At 44.3% G+C, this 10,658-nt stretch overlaps 1 protein-coding gene across 13 annotated transcripts in view; it reads left to right on the top strand.

Annotated features, from left to right (window-relative positions):
- The window catches only part of LOC119325324 (disease resistance protein RGA2-like), an 11,203-nt gene extending 1,285 nt beyond the window's left edge, over positions 1-9,918 (top strand). Inside the window, exons 2-10 of one of the 13 annotated variants that reach the window (XM_037599149.1) lie at positions 88-4,620; positions 4,789-4,891; positions 5,251-5,326; positions 5,460-6,166; positions 7,048-7,540; positions 7,708-8,261; positions 8,352-8,523; positions 8,614-9,681; positions 9,775-9,918. In XM_037599149.1, coding sequence (XP_037455046.1) covers positions 112-4,614 — 4,503 coding nt within the window. In that variant the 5' untranslated portion in view covers positions 88-111 and the 3' untranslated portion in view covers positions 4,615-4,620; positions 4,789-4,891; positions 5,251-5,326; ... (4 more) ...; positions 8,614-9,681; positions 9,775-9,918. Of the gene's footprint in view, positions 1-87; positions 4,621-4,788; positions 4,936-5,250; positions 5,327-5,459; positions 6,167-6,342; positions 6,449-7,047; positions 7,541-7,707; positions 8,262-8,351; positions 8,524-8,613; positions 9,687-9,774 lie in introns of those variants that run through there. The other 12 variants (XM_037599099.1, XM_037599086.1, XM_037599131.1 and 9 more) reach the window with 12 other exon arrangements.
- The last annotated feature ends 740 nt before the right edge of the window (positions 9,919-10,658 follow it).

The following is a 10,658-nucleotide window of genomic DNA, read 5'->3' as shown; positions in this document are numbered from 1 at the left end:
AGTATGTGCATGTTTCTCCAAGCTTATGTTTTTTTCAAGCTAGTCATCCTCTTGCAACAACAATTAACATCATTATACGTACTACAGGTTACTAACTGCATCTACGCCACGATGGACTTCGCTGTCAACGCGGCGTTGTGGGTGGTGGGCAAGGCGCTGGCACCCGTTGCAGACGGCCTGCTAGAGTCATGGGCGGCCAGCGCCGGGCTGGGACCTAACATCGACGACCTCAAGATGCAGCTGCTCTATGCGCAAGGGATGCTTGACAGTGCGCAGGGTAGGGACATCCGGAGCTCTGCGCTCAAGGAGCTTCTGCACAAGCTGCGGGAGCTGGCGTACGGCGCTGACGACGTCCTCGACGAGCTCGACTACTTCCGCATCCAGGACGCACTCGACGGCACATACCACGCCGCTGCTGATGTTCATACGCAGGGCGGCTTCGTCAGCGGGCTCGTCCTCAATGCTCGTCACACCGCCTACGCCGTTGGTAAACACTTTTCATGTCACTCTTCCCCGTCCGTCCAAGATGACGACGCTCACACTGCCGTGTTGGAAGAGGAATCTTCCAGCACGGCAGGAAGTGGACGGCGATTCTTCTGTGGTGCCTGGCCATCCAAGGCACCACAGAGGAACCAAGCCATGCAAACACCAAAACTCAAGTTTGATAGGGTGGAAATGTCGAGAAAGATGATGGAAATAGTAGAGCAGATGAAACCCCTATCTGCTATGGTCTCCACCATTCTTGATAAGGAGATGTTGGGCTCTGTCATTATGAAGCTAGACCTATTGGGCTCAAAACGTACCCCTAGCCAAGACACTGCTATGAACAGACCAAACACCACCCCAGAAATTGTGGAGCCTGAGTTCTATGGGAGAGATGATCAGAAAAAGGAAATTGTAGATGGTATTACACATGGTGACTATTGCAAAGATGAATTGACTGTAGTGCCACTTGTTGGTCCAGGGGGGATTGGTAAGACAACTCTCACACAACACATATATAGAGAACTAGAGAGCTCTTTCCAAGTGTCGGTTTGGATATGCGTCTCTCTCGATTTTAATGCAAATAGGTTGGCACAAGAGATTGTGAAAAAGATCCCTAAAGTCAATGATGAAAAGGAAAATGCTAGTGACACAGAGCTAATTCAACAGAGATTAAAATCCAAGAGGCTCTTACTGGTTTTAGATGATATGTGGACATACAACGAGGATGAGTGGATAAAACTATTAGCTCCACTAAAACATAAAGGGGGTGAAAAAGGTAACGTGATTATAGCCACAACTCGAATCCCAGAGGTAGCAAGCATGGTCAGGACGAGTAATTCTTCAATTATAAACGTGGAACGTCTTGGTCCTAAAGATATTATGTCTTTTTTTGAGGTATGTGTATTTGGTTACCAACAACCATGGGAAGGCCATTATGAATTACGTGATGTTGGGGAAAAAATAGTGACCAACTTGAAGGGTTTTCCTCTTGCAGCAAAAACTGTAGGTAGATTACTACGAAAAAAACTTAAATTGGACCATTGGATAACAGTTGCAGATAGTAGAGAATGGGAGTTACAAACCAGACCTAATGACATTATGCCAGCTCTAAAGCTTAGCTATGATTATCTCCCTTTTCATCTACAAAAATGTTTTTCCTATTGTGCGTTGTTTCCAGAAGATTACGAATTTGGTCAGAAAGAATTGGTTCACTTGTGGATAGGACTAGGTATATTACATTCTTGTGGTCAGAAGAAAAGAATTGAAGATGTAGGACTGCACTATTTAGATGACTTGGTTAATTATGGTTTTTTCAAAAAGAACGAGAAGGAAGATGGTCCATATTATGTTATTCATGACCTATTGCATGAGTTGGCAGTGAATGTTTCATCATATGAATGTCTTAGCATATACAGTTCTAGCATGAGGTCCATACAAATTCCCCCATCTGTACGTCACTTGTCTATCATCATTGATAATACAGATGTTAGGGATACAATGACTTTTCAAGAATATAAGAGTTACCTGAGTGCACTAAGTAAAAGATTGAGAGTTCAGAACCTACGCACGTTGATGTTGTTTGGTGAATACCATGGAAGTTTTGTTAACACGTTCAGGGATCTCTTTAGGGATGCTGGAACCCTTCGCACAGTTGTTTTGTCTGGAGCATCGTATTCTGTAGAGGACATGTTGCTGAACTTTTCAAAACTTGTCCATTTACGCTACGTAAGGATCAAGTCAGTTTGTAATCCTGACATGTGCTTACCGAGTGTGATGATTAGATCCTATCACTTAGAGGTCATTGATCTAGAAAAATGGGGTGGCAGCTTTGGTTCAACAAGGCATATGAGCAACCTTGTAAAATTGCGTCATTTTCATGTGCCAAAAAATAATGCTGAACTCCACTCTAACATATACGAGGTGGGAAAACTGAAATTCCTGGAGGAATTAAGAAGGTTTGAAGTTGGAAAAGAAGCAACGGGTTTTGAGCTAAGTCAATTAGGGGATTTGACAGAGCTCGGAGGATCACTTGGCATTTGTAATCTTGAAAAGGTGCACAGAAAAGATGAGGGAAAAGAACTAAAACTGATCCACAAAAATCACCTTCATAAGCTAACATTAGAATGGGATGCTAAACGAAGTGTCAATAATCTGGCAGAAGAACAAAACGTAATCGAAAGTCTTGTACCACACAATAATCTTCAAGACCTATGCATTAGAGGGCATCGAGGTGCTAACTGTCCATCATGGCTGGGAGGGCACCTGACGGTTGAAAACTTAAAATATCTTTCTTTATGCGATGTATCTTGGAAGACGTTTCCGCCTCTTGGGGAGTTGAGGTTTATTGATGACCCTAGTGAAGAGTGTAAGGGTCTTGTCTCAAGCCAAAGTTTCCAAATTTTGAAAAGGCTAGAATTAGTTGAGATACCAAAACTAGCAAAATGGGTTGGAAATGGCAGATGTCATTTGTTCTCCGTTCTAGAGGTGATCATCATACAAGATTGCCCTGAACTGGCGGAGTTGCCATTTTCCCACCCTAATTGCCATCAAGCAAAGCAAGAGGAGAACATGATTTGGTTTCCGAAACTAACTGAGCTCAAGATTATACGCTGCCCCAAATTGGTGTCATTGCCTCCAATTCCTTGGACTGAAGCTCCATGCTCAGTTGTGATAGGACGAGCAGGGTCAGTATTTGAGAGGCTTATTTACCGGACGGACTACAAATCAGAATTAAGTTTGGAAATTGAGGGAAAAGATGGTCAGCATGGTGTGTTGTGGAATGGGTTGGCTTTTCATAATCTAGCTGGTCTGAAAGAGCTGGAGGTGAAGAAGTGCCCTCCCCTGCCACTGATTCACCTCCAAAAGCTAAAATCTCTCAAGACCCTCAAGATCACTGGTATGTGTAATGAGTTGTTGGTGTTTGAAGGTGAAAGCTATAATACTGAATGCCCGCTTCCAGTTCAACATATACAGATCACGGAATGTAATGTTATTGGGAAGGAATTGACATTAGTGTTGTCTCATTTCCCGAAGCTCACAAGGCTGGCAATCTTCCGTTGTGAGAAGATAACAGAGCTTGGTGCGGCGGAGCTCCAGACAGAAACGGCGACACCATCATCTTCAGCTCATGAAATTGAGCATGCACAAGCTGGATATCATCAGCACCAGCAGACAAGAGGAGAGGAGGTAGAAGAAGCAGCTGCCGGAGGAGGAGGTCTGCTGCTCCTCCCTCGGCAACTACAGGAGTTGATCTTCTTTGGTTGCAGAGAGCTGTGGTTACTCTCTGATTCACTTGGAGCAGGAGGGCTCCAAAGTCTCTGCTCCCTCCGCTCGCTGGACATATATCATTGCCCCAGGTTCCTCTCGTCCTATTCATCCTCCGCCTCATCTTGTTTCCCCTTCCCGACCTCCTTGCAAGAGCTCCTTCTGAACGGCGTGGAGGGCATGGAGACGCTGGCTCCGCTCTCAAATCTCATCTCTCTCACCAGTTTATCCGTATTTAACTGTGGGGATCTAAGAAGCGAGGGCTTATGGCCTCTCGTCGCCCAGGGCTGCCTTGCACAATTTAAAATCACTGGAACCCCCAAATTCTTCACTGGTTCTGAGCCCTCACGGCCACATGACCAAGAGATTCCTTCCTCTTCATCCAAACTCGAGCATCTCTGGACAGATGACTGGGCAGGAATCCTTACCGTGCCCATCTGCACACTCCTCTCTTCCTCCCTCACCAAATTAATTTTGTATGTCAACAAAGAGGTGGAGCGCTTCACAGAGAAGCAAGAGGAGGCCCTTCACCTCCTCAATTCCCTCCAGGAACTCGAGTTTTGGAACTGTGGGAAGCTGCAACGCTTCCCTGCGGGGCTAACCAAGCTTGCCAGCCTCAAGATATTACGCATCCGGGGATGTCCAGCCATCCAATTGCTGCCCAAGGACAGACTGCCAAGTTCTCTGCAAGAATTAGAGATCAGAAGCTGTCCGGCCATCAAATCTTTGCCCAAGGACACCCTGCCAAGTTCACTACGGAAATTAGAAGCTTGTTATGGCATCAGCGAGGAGCTTAAAAGCCAGTGCCGCAAGTTAAAAGGAACCATTCCAATAATCAAAGATTACATCAACAACGACTACTAATCCAAGGTAACAGACATTTGATGGCTTGTACTCATTCCACACTTTCCCACCCTCAAATTTATGTTAATTTCCATAATTAATCTCGTAATTAAGCATCAGAGTAGTTGCCTTTTTGTTTGCTTCACCGTAGTGCCATCAAAATAACCCACTTGTTTTATTCTTCTGAATGTGCAGGGCTCTTCTTGGATTTGTACATTCTTCTACCCTAGCCTTGTAGATACAGTTCTCTCTGTATCCAAGCAAAGTTCATGGAGTTGCTGCCGTTGCAAGCGTGAAGGTTCCAGATTATTATAGCACCCGTCCATTATTATACTGGTTAGGGTTAGTATATAGATGAATAATTATTCCCTACTCCCGTACACCACTTCTTGAGCACTCTGTACAAATTTAACATGTCATTTATTTTGAGGTGTCTCGTTATTTTATTTTGGTTACCTCAGAAACTTTCCATTTCATATGTTTTGAGTCGTTCTACTTACTGTTGGAACTGAACAAATGCTTCCTTGCTTGCATCCATCCCCAACTCACACCACTTTCCATCACATTTTCCTGATCCTACACACATCAAACATTTTCATTTTATCAGTTTTGCTTACCGCATAATCTGAACAATGTGGATTTCAATCTACCATGCAGGCCTCTGCTATGGAGCTCTACAAATTCTTCTACCTTTGAAGAACTTGGGTAGCATCTCCAACATAACTATGTATATGTAAGAACGCCACTTTACCCTTTGGAAAATTAATCCATGGTGACCCCACATGTCGAGTCATTTTGGTTCACTTTGTATTACATGTTACTGCATAGTCGGAATGATGTATGTTATCTTTCAATCTATTTCGCAGGGATCTTTCTTGGAGCTGTACATTCTTATAGCCTTGGAGAGCTCTCTCCTTCCACGGAAAAAGAAAAAGAAAACAGAAAAAGAGAAAAGAAAAAAAGAAAAAAAAGGAAAAGAAAGGAAAAAGTTCTAAAAAAGAGAGAGTAAAGCTCTCCATCTGTTCAGTGTTCGCACGTGTGGTAGTCTTGTGACTTTATGAGGGGTGTTTGTGTAGTTGTTGTATGTTCTTTCGCAGCAAAAGTAGTAATATTAATTGTGTAGGGTTGTTTGTCTGATAGTTGTGTTGCATATTTGGAAATCAACATGGCAGTAGTAGCTCCCAACAAAAGGAAAGGGAAACAGAAATTTGCAAGGGAAAGAATTAAATCCATTATGTGGTTTTTGTGTGGTATCTATTTGAAAAGGGGGAAATATTAACTGACTATGAGTTCCGGGACTGAGAGAAGCTGCAGCGCCTCCCCGAGGGGCTAACCAAGCTTGAGATTACAGATCAGAGACTGTCCAGTTGCTGCCCAAGGACATCCTCCTGAACCCCTCTGCAAGAATTAGTGATCGAGCGTTGTCTGCTCGTCAAATTTCTGCCCAAGGACGGCCTGACAAGTTCACTATGGAAAATATAAGTTTTTAATGACATCAGCGAGGAGCTAAAAAAAGAAGTTCCGCAAGTTAAAAGGAATCATTCGGATAATCAAAGGCTACAACTAATCCAAGGTAACATCTATTCCTTGTTTGTACACAATCCCTGTTCCCACCCGTAAATTTACATTACTTTGCGTAGTTATCTTTTTGTTTGCTCCACCGCAGTCACTGTTGTGCCATCTGAATAACCCACTTGTTCTAATCTTTTTTATGTGTGGGGCTCTTCTTGGATTTGTGCATTCTTCTAGCTTAGCCTTGTAGACCCAGTTCTTTGTGTCCAAGCACAGATCCAGAGCTTGCTGCCCATGCATGCATGAAGATCCCCCTTTATAGCACCCATCCATTGCTAAACTGGTTAGTATATGAATTATCGTCCATTACTCCCATACTTCACTTCATGCACTGTTTACAAATTTAACCCGTAGTTGTGCCGTGTGGCCCATGTCTCGTTAATTTGGTTACGTCGGAAGTTTACCCTTCATGTGTTTTGAGTTGTTCTGGTTACTACCGAAATTGAACAAATACTTCCTTGCTTGTGTCCATTCCCAACTCCCACCACTTTCCATTGATTTTCCATGATCCCATCTCTCTCAAGGATGGCCTCCCGAGTTGTCTCCAATAATATGGGATCTCCTACTGTTATACCAAAAGACGACCTCCTAAGTTCACCACAAGCATTACATGTCTGTGGTGACAGCAGCAAGGAGCTAAAAAAGGCAGTCCAGCAGGTAGAAGGGAACAATTCCAATAATAAGAGATGTTGAATTTCAATCAATTGTAACAAACAAGTTCTTTGTTAGAACTTCTGATCGGTTCCTACCCAAATATTTCTGTTGTGTTTACTAATAAATTAAGTTTGTAAGCACCAGAGAAATTCTCTTTTTGTTTGCATCACCACATTATTGCCATTTTCATATGACTAACCCACACATGTTAATATTCTGTATGTGCAGAGCCCTTCTTGGATGTGCACATTCTTCTAGCCTTGCCTTGTAGACCCAATTATGTCTTTCACGAAGTTGGCAATCCATGTGTAAATGCCGCCATGTGCACCTCCATGTACATAAACTGGTTTTTTTTAGTGTATGCATAGTCACCTGCTTTATAAGTTTAATCCATACGTAGTAGTTCTGCACGTTGTTTGCCTTTCTTGTGTTTTGAGTTGTCATGGACCATTACTGAATACTAAAGTTCAGTTTGAACAAATGCTTGCTCATTTGTATCCAACCCTTTCCACCAATTTCAAGTTTTTTAGATAATGAAAACTTTTATTACGCCTATCCCCTGCATCATAGATGCATATATGGCCTCATTTAATCTGAACCATGTCGTTTTCAGCCTACTTTGCAGGCCTCTGCCATGGAGTCGCAAATTCTTCTGCCCTTGCATTCACACATAGTGCGTGCTTCATTTCCTTGGGTGGCATCACCTCCCTGTGCAGATATGGTATGTATATGCAAGTCCACACTTATACCTCATAAAGCTAATCCATGATATTTACCTTGTTTCTTCATAACCCACAGGTCACACCCAAGTCATATTGCTTTGGTTGAGATTTCCTTATAACAACAAAATGTAAAGTGTTTCTTACCTCATTTAAATCTACTTTGCAGGGATCTGTCCTGGACTTGAGCTTTCTCATAGCCTTGTAGAAATCTCTTCATTCTTCTGGCAAAAAAAAAGAAAAAGAAAAGAAAAGAAAAAAAGAAAAAAGAGAAAAAGGACAAAGGAAAAAAGAAAAAAACGAAAAAAGAAAAAAGAAAAAAAAGGGCAAAAGGAAAAGGAAAGAAAAAAAAGTTTTTTACCTAAAAATCCAAACATTCAAAGTTAACACATATTGTTTTGTGGTATCTTTAAAATGTGTAGTTGTGTCATTGTATCATGTTCTTTCGAGAAAAAAAAAGGTAGCGGCATTGTTGGACTACGAGTTACAAACTTTCTTACTCAGAAATAGGACCGGTTGCCTGATAGTTGTGTTTAAAACTGGGAAACCAACAAGGGAGTATTAGGTTCTTGTAAAAGAAAAGAAAGGAAAGGAAAGGAAAAAAGGAAACAAGAGAACCAAAAGAAAGAAGAGTAAAACAGGGAAAATAGTAGCAGACTCCATTGTGCTGGATTAATGAAGTGTGCGCCCTGCAGTGTGCTAGACTGAAGCTGAATTAATAAGGTATGTGTATGGTGTTATTTGTAAATTACGAAACGTCATTCAGTTATATGATTAAAACCTATTAAAATTACACAATGATTTATTTTGTAGATCCGCCTCCTTGGAAGCAAAAGTATGTGCAGAAGTTGTGCCTAGTTCAGGTTGTCTTCTGCCACTGCAATGGCCTTAAAAGTAACGGTACTGTCCGGTGAATGCAATCTGTTCCAAGCGCTTTTGTATCAAAGCCAGGATTATATGGTTCTTGAACTGCATGCGCACAATGGTGAGTACATTTAGATTTTAGTTTATCTTTGAAATTCTCGCCTTGTGTGACATCCTTTATGACTTGTTCTGTACTCTTGCTTTGCTACAGTGAACTGAAACATCTTCAGCTTGAGTGGGCGCCTCCCTCCTCCCTCCCGCGTCTGCCTCTTCTCCGGCGCGGGCTGGCGGAGGTGGCAGCGCGGCAGCGGTATGTTCAACCCCCTCCTCTACGTCCGTCGTGGCGCATGAATCGGCTGCTGGTGGCGGCTCCTCTTGTGCTCTGGTTTGGCTCGGCTGGCCGGTGGGTGGCATGGGCTCCATGAGGGGGGAGGCAGGGGTGCCTCCCGGACTCGGCGTCGCTGGGATTTGGAGGTGCCAGATCGGGCGTCTTGGGTGGCTGCAGCACGGCTGGCCGCCGGCGTTTCCCCTGCTCAGATCTGGCTGCCGGCCGCTCCTGCCAAAGGAGTTTGTTTGGGGTGGAAAGAAGGGTCTTTGCTGCCCCTTCACCGGTTGACGATGTCGGTGTGCGGCCGCGGCGGTCGAGGGGTGGTCTCGGATGCCGGGGGGGCGGCCTTGGTGGTGGGACCGTGGGAGGCGCGATGCTCGTGGGCGGAGCTCGCGGCTCGGATGTTGACCGGTTACCATGATCGTGCGGGCGGCGTGGTGACTTGGGTACGACGGTCGACGGTCGATGGCGGTGGTTCTGCAGCGTGCTTGCGGCACTCCGTCTCGGAGGCGAAGAGGGCTTATCGGGTGAAAACCCTTTCTGGCTTTGCCAGGTCGGCGGCGGCGGCGCCTACAGGCGTCGTCTCCTTCTTGAAGGCGTCGCCGTGGTTCCTCTTCTTCCTCTGTGTTGCTCCGGGGGAAACCTCGATCCCTTGATCGGGCGGTGGCGGTACTTAGGTGCCATGACCTTGTTGAAGGCTCCGTCTTGGAGTAATCGGTTCGTCGTGCACAGCTCCAGCTCTTCGCAGTGACTTGTTCACGGTTGAGGCCTCCGGCGACTTCAAGCGGGGCTCTCTCTTCCTTCATGTAGATGGCTTGGAGTTGTGTGGGGTGGTGTAGCTGTTCTCAACATTCTTGTATCTTGTCCCGTGTGTGTTGGTGTGGAGTTGTATGAGGTTGGTTGTAACTGGATCGTTGCTTTATATATAAAGCGGGGTGAAAGCCTTTTTCGGTAAACATCCTAGTTTTGATGGCACAAATTTTCGGTAAACATCCTTGTGTGACATCCTTTATGACTTGTTCTGTACTCTTGCTTTTGCTACAGTGAACTGAAACATCTTCAGCTTAGACTATCCGATCAATCGTGAAATGCTGCCATGAATATCCGACCAGGCCAAAATCCTCCTTCAGATGAAAGTAACGGTATTGTTCGGTGAATGCAATCTGTTCTGGGCGCTTCTGTAACAAAGCCAGGATTATATAATTCTTGAACTGCATGGTGCACAATGGTGAGTACATTTAGACCTTAGTCTATTTCAAAAATTCCTCGCCTTGTGCATCCTTTATGACTTGTTATGTTCTGTTCCGTTGCTGCAGTTGAACCGGATCATCTTCAGCTTGGACTAGTTTAATCATCAATCGGGAAATGCGACCATGAAGTTCGAGCCTGCATGTGCTCCGCTTGAAGTTGAAGCTGCATCCGGTGACATGGACTTGAGATATCCTTTCTGGTCAGGTGTGGTCGACAGAAGACACATTCAGCAGAGTGCTTCTTGATGAAGAACAGGTTCATCCGGGGTATTCGGTGGCCAGTTCATTGCAGCTAGAAGCAAAAGGCGTGTTCTGGTACGCGGACGCATGGGCATGCAGAGATGGGCGGTTGTTGGACTTGCAGTCTCAAACCGACTGCCAAGTGCTGCTTTTTGCACTCAACATGGGAGATGCATTGAGATCACAGGTCTGAGATCATGTGAATCCTTAAGCTCGTAGTTTCATTTCCTTGAATTTAGTCTTGTTTTTTATTTCGCCACTCACCAGGAAGGTGAGCTAAGCAGACTAGCTGCGAGGACGTCAATTTCTTGAATTTAGTCTTGCCCAGACACTATATATGCTTTTTTTGCTTTCAAGTTGTACAAAACACGACTGTAACAATGTAACTTGATGAGTAAAGTGAGCATTTGACTGATTCTCAAGTAGTAAATGTGAAAG

This window comes from Triticum dicoccoides, chromosome 1B, assembly GCF_002162155.2.
Source record: "Triticum dicoccoides isolate Atlit2015 ecotype Zavitan chromosome 1B, WEW_v2.0, whole genome shotgun sequence".
Classification (NCBI taxonomy): Eukaryota; Viridiplantae; Streptophyta; class Magnoliopsida; order Poales; family Poaceae; genus Triticum; species Triticum dicoccoides.
This window is presented reverse-complemented; position numbering and strand designations above follow the sequence as displayed.